Here is a 22,382-nt window from a genome sequence, read left to right on the forward strand (position 1 = left end):
TGTATGCATACTTAAATGCTTTGGAGGATCAGAGTCATAATCTCTGGTGCAGTATATATACTGTAATATTAATGAAACTTTAACTTTCTTTTAGGTTTGCCGTGAATTTTTTGAAGCAGGATTTATGGCTGATGTTGATTTAGATCACAGCTGCACATTAAACAAGAAAATAAGAAATGCACAGCTTGCACAGTATAATTTTATTTTAGGTAATTGTGTATTTAGGTTTCTGATCATTTTAAATGTTTTCTTTGTTAAATTTTGGTTATAAACTTCAAATGCTAGTATGGAATTTGATTTTATTTTATATTTCATAATGTAAACAGGAGATTAAGCAGACTTTAGCAAATTAGTTAAAGCAGGAGTTTCTTTTCACATATTTTTAAAAAAAAAGATTAAAGGAAAAGGTGCGAGTGTAAAATAGTTTTATGTTTAAATGGTAGGGTATATCTTCTTTAATGTGTGAAAGGACTAAGATACGGGGCTGGAGTGGTGACCAGCATTGGTCCCAGTGAATTTTTCTCTAGTAGTTATTTACTCTTCAAAAGTTACAAGCTTGCTGCATATCCATTAATGTCTTTCTGCAATATTTCTCTTGCAGTGGTTGGAGAAAAGGAAAAAGTGAATAATGCTGTCAATGTGCGAACAAGAGACAATAAGGTTCATGGAGAGATTTTGGTAATGTCTGCCATTGAAAAACTAAAGAAACTGAAGAAATCACATGCTTTATATGCAGAGGAAGAATTTTGAAATTGCTGCTAACTGGGAGCCATGTTAACTGTAAAGGAAGCCAATTATTTTTCCTCCTCTCTCGAATACTGTTGTGCTTATTTGCAAGGTCTTTGAATTGATGAACAAAAATGTAGCTGATGTGGGTGCTTTTGGGATAGTGTGAAGGACAGATGCAAATCTTGGACTCCTCTAGCAATCACATGAATCCATAGCAACTGGAAAATTCCAATTAGGAAAAAACCCTACACCTGTGCTACAAAATGTATTGTTTCTGCTATATAAATAAAGCTGGGGTTCCATTACAGTGATCAAGAGAAAAAACACTGGAAAGTGTACTTGCTGCTACTGCTAAAAAACTTAATCAGATAGTCAGAAGGTAGCTATGTAACTTACTTGTCTTGCATCAGAAACTTGGCAGCTTGTAGATGAAATTAAAATGCTCCTCATATATTTGTTTTGACCTCAGTTTTCTCAAATATTTTTGTTTGGGTCCTGCCTCCTCATATATTTGTTTTGACCTCAGTTTTCTCAAATATTTTTGTTTGGGTCCTGCCTAGTTCCTACTGAACTAATGTCTACAGGCTACACACATGTTGGTAGTATTGTTGTAAGTCTCAGCAGCAAAGACAGGCACTGAATGGGCATTATGATTGAATAACCATTTATTTCAAAGGTGACCACCTAGAGAGAGGTTGAATTATACTGCCTAAGCAATGTAGGGAACATAGGTTGTTGGCTGTAGGGTTCTTGTTCTGTGAATACATGGAAAACCTCCATTTCCAGTGCTGTAAACTTGGCTCCTTTCACAAGTACTAAATTCACTTAGAAAAGACTTAAAAACAAAACAAAACCAAAAAAAACCCAAACCCATAGAATGCATTGTGGTGTTTCTGCTTTGTTTGGGATATGGGCATTAGAAAAAAATGTTGAAAAATCTGTTTCATGTAAATTTCTTTAATTATTTTATCTTTACAACAGAGTTTATTGGAAACATCAGCCTAGTTGTATGTTGAATCTAAATTTGTACTTTTAATTGCTCTATTTTGTAATTAGATTAAAAAGTTTACTCTTCCTGGCAATTGAATAAATCTTCACTAGAACAATCTGTTTAGAGATGTTTATTCTCTGTACAAGTCTAATGCTCTAATTTCATGTTTTTTTGTACAGTTGTTTCAGTAATGTGGCTTGTCTAATTTTTGTTCAACTTGATATTAAATAGCACTAAACCAATTGTCTGAAACAATCTAAATTAGGTACACTGACTTACATAATTAGTTTCCTGACATCTTAAAAAATAAAGCAAAAAGTAGGATTTAATGTATAAGTATTTTACTTAAACAGAAAATGCAAAGTTAATATTAACCTTCTGTGTGACATTTGTGCACCTTTGAGTCTACTCTTTGGGCCCAGTCCTGGGAGTCCTTGAACATGCAAAATTGCCTATACTAATCTGGCCCTTGAAGAGCAGGACATAATTTTATCTGTATAGAAAGAGTCAGTGTCTTGGAGTAGCACAGGTGTATGACAGTGGTGTTGTGCTACAACTGGAGAAGAAGCAGCTGTAATGGAGTACAATATCACAAAAATACGTAATTAATTTTATAGCATTCAAAAATGTTCTGTTACAGACAGGAAGACATGATTTCTGTCCTGAAAAGCTTACAATCTAATTTCAGTATGATGCAATAAATACCTTTTTTTTGTTAATTTAATCAAAGTATGTAAAATTGACATTAGTCTAGCATGAAGCATAGTTTAAAAACTGTGGAATAAAAAAACCTGTGTTATAAAAATATTACTAAGCAAATATATAAAGTGGTATTTTGGAAATATTCATCTGTAACTAATGATGTCTACAGTAATGTGCAATGCCTTTATCTTCAGATCCTCTTTAAAGATGTATATTTTCTTCCTAATTTTTATTTCACTTCCTGTTCTATTAATGGAAGTTGAGGAGGAAATATTCTATAATCTTTTGCATACTTTGAAGTAACAGTATAATTTTTCTCCCCTTTTCTTACCTCATGGTCACTTTAAAAACTTTGGCAATGATTACCCTTACTTCCCCTCTGCCCCAAAGTTTTTGAGGGCTAACAGGGAAAAGAGCAAGTAAAAATAGCTTTTCTCCTCTACACAAAATGCCAAGGAAGAGGTGTGAAATATATGGCCTAGGGGCCGCATCTGGCCCATCTTATGTACCCTACAGGACAAATTTAAGCTATGCAGAATTTAAGTTTTTATTTTATTTTTTTGAAGTGTAAATTTCTAGGACCCCTGACTGCAGATATAACCTTCCAACTGTGAACAGTTGTAAATCCGTTATATGTCCACTTGTGTTTGCAGACAGTCTGAAACAATGACTCCGATTGACAGGGAATAGGTAAATTTACCCATCTCAGTGTAGTGTCATCTCATAGCCCAGTAATGACACTGTAATATCAACATCCCTATTAACAAATTGAAGGGGAAAAGGGATGGGAGTGAAGACTTGCAAGGGTGTGAACTGGAAGTTGTTACAAGGAAGAAAATTCAGAGGGAACAGGCAAAGAGAAAATAGGGAAAAGGAGAAAAAGGGAAGTAGCAGCAGTTGTGTAAAGAAGAAGAACGTATGGTCTCAGTAACACTCAACATGGTAGTAAGATACTGTCAAGGTTCCTTCCCCACTCTGAACTCTAGGGTACAGATGTGGGGACCTGCAGGAAAACTCCCTAACCTTATTTTTTACCACCTTAGGTTAAAACTTCCCCAAGGTACAAACTATTTTACCTTTTGTCCTTGGACTTTATCGCTGCTACCACCAAGCGTCTAACAAATATATAACAGGGAAAGAGCCTGCTTGGAAATGTCTTTCCCCCCAAAATCCTTCCCAAACCCTACACCCCCTTTCCTGGGGACAGCTTGATAAAAATCCTCACCAATTTGCATAGGTGAACACAGACCCAAATCCTTAGATCTTAAGAACAATGAAAAAAGCAATCAGGTTCTTAAAAGAAGAATTTTAATTGAAGAAAAAAAGTAAAAGAACCACCTCTGTAAAATCAGGATGGTAAATACCTTATAGGGTAATCAGATTCAAAACATAGAGAATCCCTCTAGGAAAAACCTTAAATTACAAAAAGACACAAAAACAGGAATATACATTCCATTCAGCACAGCTTATTTTATCAGCCATTTAAACAAAACAGAATCTAACACATATCTAGCTAGATTACTTACTAAGTTCTAAGACTCCATTCCTTTTCCGTTCCCGGCAAAAGTATCACCCAGACAGAGAGACCCTTTGTTTCCCCCCCACCTCAGCTTTGAAAGTATCTTCTCTCCTCATTGGTCATTTTGGTCAGGTGCCAGAGAGGTTATCTTAGCTTCTTAACCCTTTACAGGTGAAAGGGTTTTTCCTCTGGCCAGGAGGGATTTTAAAGGTGTTTACCCTTCCCTTTATATTTATGACAGATACCAACTAAATTTTTATTTATTTGGTATTACATAATCTTTATGCAACTTATTGAAATCAGTGATAGATCCATAGCAGATTGAGTTATTTAAAAGAAATCCTGAATTTATAGTCATCTCCCTTTTCTATATATAGACATGAAAACACTCCTGCTTTAGTGATTTGCATCACTTGTGATCTTTGATTAGGCTGTCATGGACAGGTGCTTTGAGTCCCATATGACTTGTACTTGTGAATTTCATCTAAGAGTGTAGCATATAAATTAAGGCTCCAGTCATGTGATGGATACGTGGGCACATTGTAAGAGTAAGGGCTAAACGTCACAGAGCAGAGACCCAGGCCATGAACCATACATGTTACTGTATCAGTGGATTTCAGCATATGGCTAAGTATTTTTAAAAAAACCCACCTTATCTGATAATCTGAACATCAAAATACCAGCAGAAACGAAAAGATCAGGTGGTTGGCTGGTTATTTCATTTAGACTATGTTCTTCAGGCTCCAGCTTCAATCATGCAGAATTAGGTGGTTGTGTTCAAGTTCATTCACCATTACTATAAATGCCTGATTTGTTACACCCACACAGGAATATGGAAGAGTCTGTAGCTCATGAGGATGAAAAAGGAAGATGGACAGATTGATGCTTGTGTTACTTATGCATTACTGAAGCTGTACATAGATTACCGCCCAAGAGACATATTAATAATCAACATGCTACCACCACAGCTATCTTCTAAGTATTGGACCCAATTGATAAGCTGATGGTGATGTACCTGTATGGTAATGGCAGGCAAGAGTTGACATAAATTAGATGAGAGCACAGGGGTCACATTGGTGACTGACTGGGAAATCTTGTCATGTCTGGAGTTTGAGTTAGATTAAGATAGGGTGAGTCCACTCTTCTCCCCACACCACTTAAGGAGAGGTGCAGGAGGGAAGATCCCCCAAGCCCGGAGGATGAGGAGAAGCTCTGCTCCCCGTGCCATTCTTTACTTTAACCCCTGGTTATGTCCCTTTTCTGTGCCTTGGTTTCCCAGGGGTGAAAGAGAAGCAGTCTGTTAGGGATGGGAGAGGCTCAGCTACTGCAGAAGGAGGAAGGGAGCAGGAGCCTGGTATACGTACCACTCCCTCAGTACTTGATGCAGGGAGACATGCTGCGCTGTTAGGGCATTGTAAAAGGGGGTTGAAGACTGCTTCATGGTGCTGGTCCCCGCATAGCACTGTCAGCTGGTGTAACGCTATCATTGCACTTCACAGAGGAGGTTGCAGGACTTTGTGTGAACACAGGGGTCGGCCTGGGAAGTTGTTGAATCAGGACCCTATAAAGCTAAATAAAGAAGGAAAAAAATTTAAAAGTTGTGTATGAACTTTTATCTGTCTCTGCATAGGGCCCCACCAAATTCATGGCCATGAAAAATGCAGCACGGACCGTGAAATCTGGTCTCCTGATGTGAAATCTGGTCTCCTGATGTGAAATCTGGTCTTTTATGTGCTTTTACCCGATACCATACAGATTTCATGGGGGAGACCAGCGTTTCTCAAATTGAGGATCCTCACCTAAAAGGGGGTTGCAGAGAGGAGTCATGGTATTGCCACCCATACTTCTGAGCAGCCTTCAGAGCTAGCTGGAGAACAGCGGCTGTTGTCCAGGTGCCCAACTCTGAAGGCAGTGCCCCGCCAGCAGGAGCGCAGAAGTAAGCGTGGCAATATCATACCATGCCACTCTTACATCTCTGTTACTGCCTTCAGAGCTGGGTGGCCAGAGAGTGGTGGCTGCTGTCTAAGGGGCCCAGCTCTGCCGGCAGCAGCACAGAAGTAAGCGTGGCAATACCATGCCACGCCATCCCTATTTCTCTGCTGCTGCTGGTGGTCGCTCTGCCTTCAGAGCTAGGCTCCTTACCAGCAGCTGCTGCTCTCCAATGGCCCAGTTCTGAAGGCAGCACAGAACTAAGCCAACCCCCGCTACAATAATCTTGCAACCCCCTCTACCTCCTGCAACTCCTTTTTGGGTCAGGAATCCTATAATTACAACACCCTGAAATTTCAGATTTAAATAGCTGAAATCATAAAATGTATGATTTTTAAAATCCTATGACCATGAAATTGACCAAAACGGACAGTGAATTTGGTAGGGCCCAAGCTATCTAGATATGCCAGGTGTCCAGTGTTTGACTGGAACACCTGGTCGAAATGGGACGCTGGCTGCTCCAGTTAGCACCACTAACTGTGCCGTTAAAAATTCGGTCTGCGGTGCAGTGGGACTAAGGCAGGCTCCCTACCTGGCTCCCCAGAAGTGGCGACACGTTCCTTGGCTCCTAGGTGGAGGCACGGCCATGGGCACTCCGTGCACTGCTCCCACCCTGAGCTCAGGCTCTGCAGCTCCTATGAGCCGGGAAACACTGCAAGGGTGGTGCCAGCGGTTGGAGGCAGCTCCCAGAGCAGGATATGTTGCTGCTTCCGGGGAGCCGCCCGAGGTGAGCACCATCCAGAGCCCACACCCCAAACCCCTGCCCAAGATGGGAATCCCCTCCCGCATTCCAACCCCCCCAGCCTAGAGCCCCCTCCTGCATCCCAGCACTCACCCACCCTCCAGTACCCCAACCGCCTACCCCAGTCCAGAGCCCCCTCCTGCATCCTGAACACCTCATTTCTAGCCCCACCCTGGATCCCACACACTGAGCCAGTATCCCCTGCCACACCACAACCCCCTGCCCCACCCCCCTCATTTGTGGCTCTATCCAGGAGCCCCCGCCCCCCGCATCAGAGTCCCCTAACTCCCTTCCACACAACTGCCCCAACTCCCTGCAAATGAGCACGTGAGGGTGGCGGAGAGCGAGCAACAGAGTCATGGGGGATGGAAGGAGTGGGGGTATGTGGCCTTGGGGAAGAGGCGGGACAAGGGTAATTAGAAAGTTGCCAGCCCTATCGGAGAGGGGCGGGGTGGCATAGCCTATCAGATGGGGGCGCTGAGGGAAGGGCGGCTGATGAGTCATAGGAGGACGCGCTATTCCAGCTCGTGCCTCACCCCAGCCACAGGCCCTTCGTCTGGTTCCCGTGCCGTCTAGGCCAACCCCTCAGCCCGCCCCGCCGCAGGAGAGGGGCCGGCTTCGCCTGCGTTCTTGCGCCGTCCCCGCAGCTCCTGCCCCACCCGCGCGGGCCGTGTCTTCGCGCTCTGCGCCTGCCGGGAAGGGGATCGGCGAGGCCCCGGATGGAGCCAAGATGGTGGCGCTGGCGGTGCCTGGGCTGTCGGCTTTGAAGCGGCTTTGTAGCGTCGCGCTCTTCGTCTCGCAGCTCTACGTGTTCTCGGGCCGCGGTGAGTGCGGTCGGCACCCGTCCTCCTCGGGGCTCGTCTGCCACCCACCGCCTAAGGGCGAGGGAGGGGACGCGGCACTGCGCGGCCTGGGAAGGCGGCTCCCCGCTACCCCCTATGCAGACTCCCCCGAGCTTTGCCTTCCCCGGTTGTAGGCCGGTAGGAGAAGCCATGGCCTCCGAGCCGGCGTCCCGTGCCATCATCCCACTGACCTGCCGTCCTCATGTAGCCGCCCCTCCTGTCTGAGCTCGGGCTGATGGTGCCTATAGACTTAGCCCAGGGCCCTGCCTGCTGTGTGCCAACATGACCCCGGTCTGCGTTTCTTTTTCTCCGTGCTGCTGCGCCGTGTGCTGGTGGTCTGGCTGCATCTGTTGGGGAGGTGGCTGCTTTGTGGTGGTGTAGTTTAATTAGCTCCGTGAACAACAACTTGTCAAAGTGATATAAGGAAATAATTTTGTACAGGGTATAATTCATCTGTGGAACTCATTGCCACAGGAATCTTGGTGTGGCCAAGAGTTAAAGACTCAAGAAAGAATTAGGCTTTTATGGGACTAATGAGAATCTTCAACAAACGTTAGGTAGATTAAAATGACTTTTAGATGGAATCTGTCTAAACAGGACTTTGTCTTGAAAAGTGTTATAGTCTAAAAAATGTTACCATGTTGTTTATAAGGTATTTTGGGTTTCTCAACCACATGTGGTTATATACATGTGGTAAACATGTTTATTTTCCCATCCTGGTGTGCACCACATACCCTGTGTGATCATGTATTATGGGTATAATTTGTGTTTTGTTTTGTTTATTAAATAGTTATGAAGGTGAGTAGTCCCACCAAGTCAATGGAACTACTTACATGAGCAGAGTTGAATATTACTAAGTGTTTGTACAATTGGGGCCATAGTCTCCAGCCAGTTCTGTGGTGCAGTTTTCTTACTAAAATGGCCAGTGAGTTACTTGATGTTTAATTATTTTTGTTCTGTAATAGACAGTATACTGTAACATTTGCATTCCAAACAGTGTAGCTTCCTACTAGGTCACAAAAACTTAAGAGTGAAACTGATGAGAAACAAATTAAAATTAATTTTTATTGTCTTACGTGGAGTAAAATGCAAAACCCTAATGAACAAAGTAGGGGAATCTGTGGAGCTTTTTAAATATTAATTTTATCCCAAAGATGACCCTTGTTAATGTCAAGAAGGCAGCTTGATGTTTTATGTTAGAGTGCTAGGATTAAACAGTGTTTGAAGACCAGTTAAATTCTAGGATTATTATATCCTCTTAACAGTAACTGAAATGCATTGAATCTGTTAATTTTTCTTATAGCAGGATCCTTGATGACAACAGAGCACTCAAAACAACAGTTTGTGTCTACAAAAGGTGTAACATCTCCAAGTACAAGTACTCCGTATACTAGAGCAACAGGTACAAAAGTTTGTTCTTCTATTATAGCTCCTAAGAAAACAATAGATTTATAGATTCCAAGGCCCGAAGGGACCCTTGTGATAATATAGTCTGACCTCCTGTATCACACAGACCATAGTATTTCCCAAAATAATGTATGCTGCACATCTTTTAGAAAAACATAGTCTTGAATTTTGATTCAAAATTGTTAGTGTTAGAGAATCCACCACAACCCTTGGTAAACTGTTCCAATGATATCCTTATAAGCTTTTTTCTTAATAGTCCTGAGTTTAAGAGTAAAATCGTTGAATGAGGTATTAGAAAACTAACTGCAATGTAGACATACCCACAGGGTGCAGTGTACCTCTTAATGATGAAACACTCTGTACAGTTAGATATCCACAGCTGGCCAGCACCAGCTGACTTGGGCTTGCATGGCTCGGGTTAAGGGGCTGTTTAATTGTGGTGTAGAAGCTGGGGCTCAGGGTCCAGCCCAGACTCTGGGACCCTCCACCTCATGGGGTCCTAGAACCCTGAGCCCCGTGTCTACATCATAGTTAAACAGCCCCTTAGCCTGAGGGGGGCCCCCCCCGAGCCTGAGTCAGGCAGCACAGGCCAGCCCTGGGTTTTTAATTGCAGTGTAGACATACCCTGAGGCACCATGAATTATTTTCCAAAAGACCATAACTACTAGTTAGGGTTGTGTAAATAAAGAACCCATCCATGCAAACCCCACATGATCATTTAAGGGGACCTACATTCACAGACTTGACACCTGCATGTCACATTAGCCCAGGGGTGGCCAATCTGAGCCAGAATTTACCAATGTACGTTGCCAAAGAGCCACAGTAATATGTCAGAAGCTCCCCATCCGCTCCCAGCACCACCCGCCCACCGACAGCCCCACTGATCAGCGCCTCTCCCTCCCTCCCCACACCTCCTGATCAGCTGTTTCTTGGCATGCAAGAGGTGGGAGGGGAGGAACCAGGGCACAGCAGGCTCAGGGGAGGGGGTGGGAAGGGGTGGAGTGGGGGCAGGGTCTGTAGCAGAGCCAAGGGGTGAGCAGCGCTCTTCTTCCCTCCTTCCCCCCCCCGCCCCCCCCGGGGGCACACTGGAAAGTTGGCACCTGTAGCTCCAACCCTGGAGTCGGTGCCTATACAAGGAGCTGCATATTAACTTCTGAAGAGCTGCACATGGCTCCGGAGCCACAGATTAGCCACCCCTGTGATAAACCATTCAGTGGCACTCCATGCTTCCACACAGGTTGGATATAAAACAATGATTTTTTTTTTTAAACCAAAAACCTAAAATGTTGCATTTTTATTTGACTCTGAGTTTTTGTTTACATTTTTTTCTTTTTTAAAAGTAAACCTATTTAAAATTACATGTCAAATTGTCAATCTACTGTAATCTATTAACTAGTTTAATTAACTAAAAGATTCAAGAAGAACATGTTTGCTGCTTAAGTTCTAAAGAAAAGTTGTAAAGTCCACTGGTCTGGTGGAAGTCACTTTTGAAGTGCTAAGCCAGATTTGACAGCAGTAGCCTCTTGTGCAGGCACAGAGAATATTTTCTTCATTTGAGTTCATACAACTAGTTCAGTTCAATGACTTGCTTATTCAAAGTTGAGAAACTGATTGGGAAATGAAAAAGCAGGAAATCTTGTTTTCCTTAGAAACTAGGAATAAAAGCAAGGTGTTAGAGGATGAGCTCTACTAGTTCTACAATATTGATGGAAATGGTGACTAAGGACAATCAGTACAATTCACTATTTACAGATAATACTTCCTTCGTGTAATAAACCAGCTTTAAATGCAAAATATTTTTGATAAGTTTTTTCTTATATATACAGCAAATTAAAAGTAGTCTTATTTAATAGAAAACAATTTTAAAATAATGCTTTTTGTGCATTTTTAATTTAATTCCAATTTCTATCCAAATGCAGATTGACACAAGGCATGAGTAAAAATTAATCTAGTAAATAAAAGATGTCATTCATAATGTTTACAAGTAAAAAAGTAAATTAAATAAACCTGAAAACATTAAGCTATATAATTTCTTAAATGTGTATTGACGTAGTGTATCCCCCTGGTTAGCAGAGAAGTTTGAAATATAGCGTAAAGGCTATATTAAGATGCAAATCAACACGTTTTAATGATTACCTACCAATGAGAATCAACCTTCATTTAGGAAAACAGTTAAAGGACACATGCAAAACAAGATTAACATTGATTTAAATCTTGATTAAAATCAGGTATTTTAATTGCTACACTGTGCTTCCATAAGAATCTGCTTCCACCTCACACCCTATTCAAATATAGGTAATTCATTGTTATGCAAAACTTCAACTCCAGTCTCCACAGTATTTACATACTTACTGTTCGCAAATGTGCACTGGGTAAGTGTGTGATAACTTAGGTGTTTTGTGGCGAAAGTATGAGGTTAGAGTTAAGTTTTCTGGATGTGAGTTGGAAATGGGTTCCTTGGGGATGGGCGGAATAGGTCAGTGAGTGGCTAATGTGATGTGTGGATTTTGGCATTTGTGAAATAAATAAATAAAAGATATATCACTCCTTGAATGCTACATACAGTTCTGGTTGCCCCATCTCAAAAAAGGTATTTTACAATTGGAAGAGGTGCAGAGAAGGGCAACAAAAATGATTAAGGGTATGGAACAGCTTCCGTATAAGAAAAGATTTTAAAAGACTGACTTCTGAGCTGAACAAAGAGATGACTGAGTGGGAGATGACAAAGGTCTCTAAAATCACAAATGGTGTGGAAAAAGTGAATAGGGAAATGTTGTTTACCCCTTCACATAGCACAAGAACCAGGGATCGCCCAATAAAATTAATAGGCAGCATGTTTAAAACAAATATAAGAAAGTATTTCACACAGTGTCCAGTCAACCTGTGGCATTCATTGCCATGGGATGTTGTGGAGGCCAAAAGTATAGCTGGATTCAAAAAACAATTAGATAAGTTCATGGAGGATAGGTCCATGAATGGCTGTTTCCCATGCTCTGTTTATCTAAACCTCTGACTGCCAGAACCTGGCCCTGGATGACAGGATGGATCATTGGATAATTGCCCTGTTCTGTTCATTCCCTCTGAAGCATTTGGCGCTGGCTGCTGTTGGAAGACAGGAAACTGGGTTAGATAGACCATCGGTCTGACTCAGGATGGCCATTCTTATATTTACACATTCTTAAGATCCCCTTAACACAAATAACTTTTGTTAGCAGCTAAAGACCCCAAATGAAATCAGCCCCATTGCACAAACTTAGTAAGAGAGTTCTGCCTCAGAAGGCTTACAAGAACAAGATAAAGGGTGGGACAAGAACAGATAAAGGATGGGAGACAAGACACATGCAGACATGGTTAGAGTGACTTGGCCAGGGTCACACAGCAGGTCCGTAACAGAGCCAGGTATAGAACCAAGGTCTCTAACTGATGATTTTTCTCCTTTTATGGGGTTGCATGGGTAGTGCCCTTGCGGAGGCTTGGATGAAGAATAAATTTGGTGGAGGGGAGAGCATAGTGGCAGGTCTCAGCCGGTGAACTATAAATTAAGTGTAAAATGTGCTATTGTTAATAACTGGCATTTGTGAGACTAGTATAAGAAGCAGAAGTTGTGCTAAGAAGTGATTTCATTGTGACACTTGTAGCTTGAGTGTTTATGGAAGAGAGTAAAAGTGTCCAATCTGACTAGTAATTTAACAGTAATAAAAACAGTTATTCAGAGTTCAGTTCCCATGATGTCAGATAACCAGGCTTAATTAGTTTATTAATAAAAGGTAGATAAGCACAATACAGAAAGTTTAATACGCTACCAATATCGGGAACAGTCTTGGTGTTTACATCTTTAGTCTGTTCCAGAATATTAGGTCAATTCTGCTTCTGTTTATATTCCTCCTGTTTACAACAGATCGAAGATTCCACAAATTCTAGTGTATTACCAAAGACCGTACACCCTTCCTCTATTTAGTACTGTATATATATTTTATAGAGGACAAAGACCACTTACCAACCATACCTAGCAGACTGTTCATATTTGGTGAGACTCAACAGAATATCCATCTTATTCTGACAGATGATACACATGCAAAGGAAAGAGAGGTTACAGCAGTTTAAGGCCAAGTACATTTCCACAAGAAATCTATTATCAATACAAAGCATTCTGAGAGTACATTTTATAATTATACAACTTAGCATGACTATAAAGTGTTCTGAAAATATGATATTGGCTAATAGAACTCTGTAAATATGTTTGAGATCTTATTAATGTTTAAACACTTTGAGGTCTTTGGTTAGATATATTGGTTTATGATTTTCATCATGGCAAAAAGTTAAGGTAACAGTACAGAACCTTGTGTCACTCCACTAAGGCTAGTGGTTGTTAATGTATTAATCTCAAAAGGGCAGAGATGTCAGAACTTTACAGACAGCACAAAATTATTTAGGTTAGTCAAGATCAGAGAAGACCATGAAGAATGTTAAATGAAGCTAAGTGAATGAAGAACACATTGGATGATAAAATTGTTTTGTGAACACTGGAGGAAAAATTTTAAACTGCTCAGACGCCTTCTAGTTACTAGTTCTAAATTAACTCTGTCAACTGGAGATGGGGAAGAGAGACATTTTTGGACAGCTCACTGCTCATCAGCAGTCATAAAAGCAAACAGTGTTAGACTGGCTAAGGAGCAGGATGGGTGGTAATATGGAAAATACTATCCCATTATATAAATCAGTAACGTAACCTGTAATACTGTATTCTGTTCTGGTCACCCCATCTCAAAAAGGATAAGTAAAAACTACAGGGACATGTATTTTGTATTTCTCATGATATAAGCCCTTTGCTATTTAATATTTTTATTAATGTGAAATAAAACATAAAATCACTACTGATAAAGTTTTCAAATGACACAGATTGGGTAAGTGGTAAATAATGAAGAGGACAGGTCACTGATATAGAACAATCTGGATCACTTGGTAAGCTGGGCGCAAGCAAACAATACATGTTTTAATATGGTCAAATGTAAAATTGTTCATCTAAGAACCAAGAATGTAGGCCATACTTCTGTGATGGAGGACTTTATCCTGGGAAGCCGTGACTCTGAAAAGGACTTTGGGATCCTGGTGGATAATCACCTGAGCATAAGCTCCCAGGGCAATGCTGTGGCCAAAATTGTTTTTATGATTTTTGGATGCATAAACAGGAATCTCAAGTAGGAGTAGTTTTATTGCTATCTCTGTATTGAGATTAATATGACTGCTACTGGGAGAGTGTGTCCTGTTCTTGTGTCCACAATTCAAGAAGGTTGTTGATAAATTGGAGAGAATTCAGAGAAGAGCCACGACAATGATTAAAGAAGTGGAAAACATGCCTTACAGCTCAAAGAGTTCAATCTATTTAGCTTAACAAAGAAGGTTAAGGGGTGACTTGATTACAGTCTGTAAGTACTTATGTGGGGGACAAATATTTGCTAATGGGCTCTTCAGTCTAGCAGGCAAAGGTATAACAAGATCTAATGGCTAGAAGTTGAAACTAGACATTCAGACTTTAAATAAGGTGTATATTTTTTAACAATGAGGGCAATTAATCATTGAAACAACTTACCAAGGGTTCTGGTGGCGTCTCTGTCACTGGCAATTTTTAAATCAAGATTGCAAGTTTTTCTAAGAGAGATGCTGTAGTTGAAACAGGAATTAATTCAAGAACGTTCTATAGGCTATGTTATGCAAGATGTCAGACTAGAGCAGGGGTAGGCAAACTTTTTGGCCTGAGGGCCACATCAGGATTCCAAAACTGTGTGGAGGGCTGGGTAGGGAAGGCTGTGCCTCCCCAAATAGCCTGGCCCCCGCCCCATCACACTTCCTGCCCACTGACTGCCCCCCTCAGAATCCCTGACCCATCCAACCCCCCCTGCTCCTTGTCCCTGACCCTCCCCCTGGACTCCCATGCCTGTCCAACCACCCCCTGCTCTGTGTCCCCTGACTGCCCCCGGGACCTCCTGCCCCTTATCAAATCTCTCTGCCCCCTTACCATGCCACTCAGAGCACCAGGACTAACAGCCGTGCTGTCTGGCCAGAGCCAGCCGCCCTGAGCACTGGGGGCATGGCGAGCTGAGGCTGCGGGGGCGGAGGGACAGCATGGGAGGGGCCGGGGGGGCTAGCCTCCCTGACTGGGAGCTCAAGGGCTGGGCAGGACGGTCCCATGGGCTGTAGTTTGCCCATCTCTGGACTAGAGGATCACAGTGATCCCTTCTGGTCTTAGACACTATTCATCTAAAACAAAAGGACATTCAATTAAATTGAATGGTGGCAAATTCATAAGTTACAGAAAGTGGAATATTTTAATGTAGTGCATAATTAGACGGGATTTTATTGTACAAGATATTATTGAGGTTTAAAGCATAGCCTGATTTAAAAAAAAGAAAGAAAAGGATTCCATGTTTATATGGATAACAAGCATCCAAAGTTAGAACTGTAAAATATTTAAATGGCTTTGGAAAGAATATAAACCTTCAAGCTTCAGGTTATAAACTGACCTTTGATCTTAGTATCTTTGATAGGAAGAAATTTTCCCTGGGACAGATTATCCCATATTTTTTACTGGAGGGCAGGGGTCAGATTTGGCTCTGTGGTGTGAGCTGGGAGGTATGGGGAAGTAGAGTGTTAGGATGTATCAGTGCTTTGCCCACTGCTGAAAACACCCATCAATTAATTATGGTGCTCCCCACAAAACTGACCGCTTCATTCTGCCCTTCCCCCACTTGATTTAGATTCTCATACTCATACTTCACACACAACTGATGCAGACCGTGGGAGGGGAAAGACCAGCATCAGAATCTTGATCCATTTCCCAGGTTTGGAGGTGACAAACATGAGGGGGAGGGATCTTCACTCCCTGCAGGAGGTCACAGGAGCTGTTGCTCTCCAATCTGTGTGTGTGTGCGCTCCAGCCCTGTGCTTTCAGGAGGGAGTAGTGGCTGATTGATGGCATGGTGGGACAAGGTAGTAATGGACTCACAAATGCTGATATATGGTGTATGGCCAATGCTGGCTGCTGCTGAGCTCTGCTGTAGGGTTCTTCCTTTTGAAGCAGCTGATACTGGTTGCCGTTAGAGGTGGGATGCCTTAATACATGAGTTACTGGTTTATGTTAGCTGTAAGTGGAGAGTACAGTAACTCCCCACTTAATGTCCTCTCGCTTAATGTTGTTTTGATGTTGCGTCCCTGCTCCATTTCAGAACATGCTCATTTAATGTTGTGCAATGCTCCGCTATAACGTCGTTTGTCTGCCTACTTTGTCCATGGCTGGCAGCCCTCCATCAACTTCCCTACACCACTCCCACCCACTGGCGGACCCCACGGATCAGCGCCTTTCCCCTGCTCTTCCTGCCTGCGGCAATCAACTGTCTTGCAGCATTCAGGAGGCTGGGGGGAGGAGTGAGGATGCAGTGCGCAGCCTTCCCCCTCCCTCCCCTGTCTCCTGCCTGCGGCAATTAGCTGGTTTGTGGCATTCAGGAGGGAGGCTGTGTGCCGCATTGTCGCTCCTCTCCCAAGCCTTCTGAATGCTGCAAGACAGCTGATTGCCACGGGCAGGAAGTGGGGGAGCAGGGGGAAGGCGCTGATCCACAGGGTCTGCCTGCAGGCTGGAGGTGAAGGGGGTATAAGGGAGCTGATGGGGGGCTGCCAGCCTGTTTAATACCTGTATTAAATTGCTTATTTAAAATGTATATAATGCCTTTTGTCTGGCAAAAATTTTTTCCCCAGGAACCTAACCCCACCTATTTACATTAATTCTTATGGGGAAATTGGATTCGTTTAACATCGTTTCGCTTAGTCGCATTTTTTAGGAACATAACTACAATGTTAAATGAGTTACTATACTTTATTATGAAATTATTTAAAGTAGCATACAGTAAAAGTGTGTGCCTATACGGTAGTGTAGGTAATGCTAAACCTCTTATTCTTAACAAATCCTTTCACCCTTCAGAGACTACAGAGATTCCATCTTATGTGAGTAAGTGTCCCAGCAATGGGCTGTGCAGCAAATTGCCTCCAGACTGCATGACTTGTAAAACGAACTTCTCCTGTGTATATGGGAAGCCAGCCACTTTTGATTGCAAGATTAAGCCACAAATTCATTGTGTTGTAAGTAATTAACCAATTTCTTTGTATATGGAATTTTCACTTGTTAAAGGTACTGTGTAGTTTAAATTATGTCCTAAAACTTATAAAGATGTTACAAAAGAAATTTCTAGGCATAAATACTTACCTAGCAAGTATAATTATTTCTTTAACAGTTCTCTAGTATCCAGTACCCAACTATTGAAGTGCTGAATATAATATATAGGTAGCAAATAAAACAGCTTGTCCATCTTGTTCTGTCTTCTCACAGATTTCACTGCTGCGCAAAGTATTTTTTTATATCCTGTGAAACATTCTTGATATACTGTTTAAGATTATTTACATTGATAATACTGTCCTTTATAGGATAAGAGAAACAATGAAGTGGAGAATTTTACAATCAACATGACTTGTCAGTTTTGCTGGCAGCTTGAACCTGCTGATTATGTATGTACCAATTCTACAAGTTGCATGACAGTCTCTTGTCCGAGACAACGATATAACGCCACTTGTACAGTACATGATCATATTCATTGTCTAGGTAAGTTGGTCTACAAATGAATGGTTTAGAGGATTCTTTTGTGAAGAATTCTTGAACATACTTTTATTCAGTGTAGTGGATAAACGTGCATAAACTTATTTCAATGTCTAGTTTGTTTTTTGTTGAGATACTGTGCATTGTTTAGTTTCACTTTATAGTCTGACACTATTTTAAAATTATGATATGGTGCTTTAGAACCGTTGTCTCAACAGTAATCTTACATTAGGGTTATTGGGAGTGTTTTCTCTCCTGTGTTCAGTTTCTTCAATGGAATTATTTGATGCAGCATCAACAGAACTTGCATTGAGGTGTGGTTTATCGCATAAATTAAAAACATCCTGTCAATTAACATTTGAAATCACAAGAAGTTTAATATAGGCTCTAAATCAAGAGACTTGGCTCTTGAGTTTCCTTAATTTGGTGGTGGTTTGGTGGAAACCCATCTAGAAAGTTTAGGGAATGGAGATAGTGTTCAGGCTTTCATATTGCTGGTCTCATCAGAAAAGACAGGTTGAGTTACTGATGCTATTTAAATGCAGAACAGACATTTGTTGTGAGGAGTAATTTGGCATATGTGCGCCTCAAATTTCAGTTCCTGAGTCAATCTTTAGCCTTTGTTCATGGCATCAGAATTTGAATATATTTCATTTCTCTTCTCAGGTAACCGTGTCTTTCCTAAGATGCTTTACTGCAACTGGACTGGAGGCTATAAATGGTCTACAGCCTTGGCACTAAGGTAGACTGAAAGTATTGCAGAACTTCAAGTTCAAATTATATATGAATGCATTTCCTTAAATGGATTTCTCTTTTCAATGGTGTATTTATTTCCTAACCTTAAACTAAATTGAGTACAAAATATTTAATATTTTCTGAGACTTTTGACCAAAAGTATGGTTATGATTTAATATAAAATGGCCAGTGTTAACTGTTTTCCATACTACTGGGGTCAGATTTAGGTATGTGTGTATTGGGTGGAGGGAGGTGGTATTCTTCCAAGCTTTGGCCACAGAATAAGCTCCAATTAAGGGAATAACCAAAATGAGAGACTGTTTGTTTGTAATTTTGAACATCTGTACAATCTGTTGTGACTATGCATGTCATACTGAATTTGGCTATCTTTTTGGGGCTTGATACCCTGGCTAGACGTTATTAGATTCCTTGACTGGAGGAAAGAAAACTGGTGGTGTTTCCCAAACAGCATCCACTCATGGTGCCAAAATGAACCCTTGCTCATTGTAGAGCAGGGGTAGTCAATAATTTTTAGTCAAGGCCCAAATTTCTTGGTCAAGCTATAGTCAAGGTCCAGACTGCAGAGAAACATTTTTCACGTCACAATAACAATAATAATGACAATAATAAGTAAGAAAGATTTTGCGGTCCATTCAAAAGCTTCTGGCGATCTGGATTTGGCCCATGGTTCACTTAGACTCTAAAAACAGGGGTAGCCAATATTTATGAATACCGCGCTTCCTTTTCTCACACACTTTAATGAGCAACAAAACAGCTGCTAATGTTGATGTAAATTATCATTGGGCAGCTGAGATGAATGGGGCAGTTCACTCTTTTAGAGTTGTTCCAGACTTGGGTAGATGTCATTATGCTGGTTATAGCTGGCTCATGATAGGTATCAGCTTTTAAAAAAAAAAAGAACTGAGATCTTGGAACACAAGATGACAGCTTGGGAGAGGTGCCAGTATTCTATACTGTTAAACCAGGCTGTAACTTTTGATTCTTCACACAATAAGCGCTAAACCGTCATACTCACTGTGGTGGTTTGGATGTTGCCACAGGACCTCAATATGTTTGTACAACTTGACTATGAAACAAGAATTATCTCCTTTATTTTTTTTTTTAAATTCATTCAAAATTCCCTTAAAAGGTAAATTATATAAGGGCTGATATGAGAGCCTGTACTACATAATTTATCATAAGTTATGTGAACAAAAATGGTAATAGACGTTTTGTTAGAAAGCTGGTCTGACATGCTCTCTTTTGGAGCTAGAACCGTTCCCTTCTCTGTCTGCAGCTGGAGAAACTAAGCTTTACCCAAACACCACAAGAGCACAGTTTCCTCCCTCTAGCACCTTTCAGCCCCTGCCAGTTCAGGAAACTTGGAGCCCAAAGTCAGAGCAGCTCACTAGCCAACTTTCTTTTTATGGAGAGAAGCTTAAAATAACATAAATAATTTCATACACCTCTAACCTGATATAATGCGACCCAAGAAACGCGGGTTCGCATACAACGCAGTAAAACACTGACACGCTCTGAGCAGCGTGTTAAGGGTGCCGGGCTGGGGCGGAGGGCTTGGATAAGGGGCAGAGGGTCTCGGGGGCGGTCAGGGGCTCCCCCCCCCGGTCTGGGAGGCAGGAGCTCGGGGGGGGGGCACTTTTGGGGGCCCCACAGTCTCAGAGTGGGCCGGGGCGAGGGAAGCATGGGGTAGGGGGCTTCAGGGAAGGGATCCCCCCTGCACTCACTGGCAGTGGTGGAAGCGGAGCAACCCAGCCCCCGCCTGCTCCACTCCGCCGGCTCCCAGCCGCAGCGCTCCACTTCCCACTGCCGGTGAGAGCAGGACCTTTCCCCAACACCCCCCCCCACCGCCCCCTTGTGACACGGCTGGGGCCAGGGCAAGAAAGCAGAGCAGGCTGGGGCCGCGTCGCTGCCCTTCCCGCCGCCGGTGAGCGCAGAGGGCATCCTTTCCCCAACCTCCATGCACTCACCGGTGGCAAGAAGCGGAGCGACGCGGCTGGGAGCTGGCAGAGTGGAGCGGGCTGGGGCCACGTTGCTCCGCTTCCTGCCGCTGCCGGTGAGTGCCTGTCAGAGGGCGGGGTGCGTGGATAGGGACAGGGAGCAGGGGGGTTGGGTAGGGGGTGAGGGCCTGGGGGTGATTAGGAACGGGGGTCTCTGGAAGGGGCAGTCAGGAAACAAGGAACAGGGGGGCCAAAGCAAGTTCAATATAACACGGTCTCACCTATAACGTGGTGAGGTTTTTTTTGTCTCCTGAGGACCGTGTTATATCGGGATAGAGGTGTATCTTGTATCTGCAGAGTTTCACAAAAGACTTGGAGAAATATTTTTAATTAAGAACTAGTGCTTTTTAATACATATTTCTATCAAAACATTTTTATCACTATTACTTTGAGTCCTCCAGCCACTTTGCATAAGATATTCATAGTTTCCTGAGCCTATATATGATATGATATAAAATTACTATCAGTGTGGTGTAAATATTTAAAGGTGAGTTGACATCCAAATTCGGGATTCTTCACAACTATGTTAATGAATTATGTTGTATTCCTAGCATCACCCTGGGTGGATTTGGAGCAGATCGTTTCTACTTGGGCCAGTGGAGGGAAGGTCTGGGCAAACTCTTCAGCTTTGGTGGACTGGGAATATGGACACTAATAGATGTGCTACTAATAGGAGTTGGATACGTGGGGCCTGCAGATGGATCTCTCTACATTTAAGTATACACAAAACATGAACCAGAGAAGGATCAAATTTGCGAAGGAGCCTAAAAAAAATATAGAAATTGGTCCTTAAAGGTAGAACTAGGAACACGTTCTCTGTGTGCACATATTTTAATGTACAGTATCTGTACTTAGCCTGCCTTGAACTAAGGTAAAATAAATGAGTGGATCACTAAACAGTGTTTATTTGTAATTAATTTCCTTTGGCTTGCAAGTACTGTATTTTTTTCTATGAAAAATGTTTAAGTTGCACAGCTAAACAAGTTGACTACTGTTCCTGAAGAAAATATAAACTAATTAAAATATTAAATTAAGAATTGCTTACCTCTTATTTGTATGTTGTCTGAATTTAGCTATCTAACAAGCTTCCCTAAATATGCTAGCAAGAATTTTTTTCACGTTTATGGCAAGATAAAGTGCTTTTGTAAACCTAAACTACTTGGGCAATATGTAGATTGCCATCTATTGTAATCTTAATTACATGTAGTTTTTCTTCTGTTTTTCACTTTGGGATATCACAAACTTAATTTTTCTGCTGTAATTGTAAATTTGTGGCTTTTTAGAATTAGTATGAAATAACACTAAAAATGTAATATCTTAAATAACTTGAGAAGTACACTGCAGGACACTTTCCAGCGCACTGGTGTTTCTGCTTTGCCTTGACCTGAGAGAGAATTGTATATGGCATAATTTTTGTGCTCTCAAACTTACAGGGTGTTAATATAAATCTAAAAAGGACATCTGGTAATTAACTTGTTTATCAGCTGAAGATTTGGTAACAAAGTATTTTTTTATTGAAAAGTTGTCTGATATTTACTTGTTTCCATAATGTCACTGAAGGTTAGTACATTCTAGAAGGCTGTAACATTTGTTTTCTGATTTTTTTTTTTTTTATTAGGCAATTCATATTTTCAACTTTTTTGGATTTTTAAGTCCTACCTCTGACCTTCGTGTCCTCTTTTCAAGGTCCTCTATAGCAATCCAGTCTTAAATTGTGTGGCAGGACTCCTTGGCTTCTGCAGCACTAAACTGCACTACACTGAAAACTGTCAGTTGGATAAACTAAAATTGAATTAAATATGATGAAAATTAATGGAAGTTGTGTTTTTATTTTCTATTCAGTTTTTTCTTGCTGCCACTCTTTCAATCTATACATGCATCTGGAAGGGGGAGAGGAGGAAAATAGTAATGCTCTTGGCAGCTCTGCCTGCAAAATAAACTTCACCCATGTAAGCGGTTCTTTTACAGTTGATTGTGTAGATACTATGAGCTCCACTAAATTTGGCTTCCCCTTGCTAGGACTTGAATATGCTCCGAGGCTCCGTTGGGCTTCTTTGGCATGGTTCC

The 22,382-nt window shown here is 41.8% G+C and overlaps 2 protein-coding genes and 1 long non-coding RNA gene across 5 annotated transcripts in view; 2 read left to right on the top strand and 1 right to left on the bottom strand.

Annotated features, from left to right (window-relative positions):
• LOC144271114 (threonine--tRNA ligase 1, cytoplasmic-like) overlaps positions 1-2,527 on the top strand; it is a 29,199-nt gene extending 26,672 nt beyond the window's left edge. The window contains exons 18-19 of the mRNA XM_077828222.1: positions 95-209; positions 602-2,527. Coding sequence (XP_077684348.1) covers positions 95-209; positions 602-750 — 264 coding nt within the window. The 3' untranslated portion in view covers positions 751-2,527. The remainder of the gene's footprint in view (positions 1-94; positions 210-601) is intronic.
• Positions 1,089-7,834, bottom strand: LOC144271116 (uncharacterized). Of its 2 annotated transcripts, none has more exons than XR_013347305.1 (3): positions 7,706-7,834; positions 1,251-5,510; positions 1,089-1,193 (listed from the first exon to the last, which is right to left on the bottom strand). It is a non-coding gene; the product is annotated as an uncharacterized LOC144271116 (long non-coding RNA). The 2 variants fall into 2 exon arrangements; XR_013347306.1 differs by lacking the exon at positions 7,706-7,834 and adding an exon at positions 7,209-7,326.
• Positions 7,364-22,128, top strand: TM2D3 (TM2 domain containing 3). Of its 2 annotated transcripts, none has more exons than XM_077828224.1 (6): positions 7,364-7,496; positions 8,818-8,916; positions 16,894-17,051; positions 17,394-17,568; positions 18,229-18,304; positions 20,867-22,128. In XM_077828224.1, exons 1-6 carry the CDS (start codon positions 7,403-7,405, stop codon positions 21,030-21,032), a joined length of 768 nt encoding a protein of 255 aa, XP_077684350.1. In that variant the 5' UTR covers positions 7,364-7,402; the 3' UTR covers positions 21,033-22,128. The 2 variants fall into 2 exon arrangements, with proteins under 2 accessions (XP_077684350.1, XP_077684351.1); XM_077828225.1 differs by having other exon boundaries at positions 7,366-7,496; positions 8,821-8,916.
• The last annotated feature ends 254 nt before the right edge of the window (positions 22,129-22,382 follow it).

The sequence above is a fragment of the Eretmochelys imbricata genome, chromosome 10, assembly GCF_965152235.1.
Source record: "Eretmochelys imbricata isolate rEreImb1 chromosome 10, rEreImb1.hap1, whole genome shotgun sequence".
Taxonomy (NCBI): domain Eukaryota; kingdom Metazoa; phylum Chordata; order Testudines; family Cheloniidae; genus Eretmochelys; species Eretmochelys imbricata.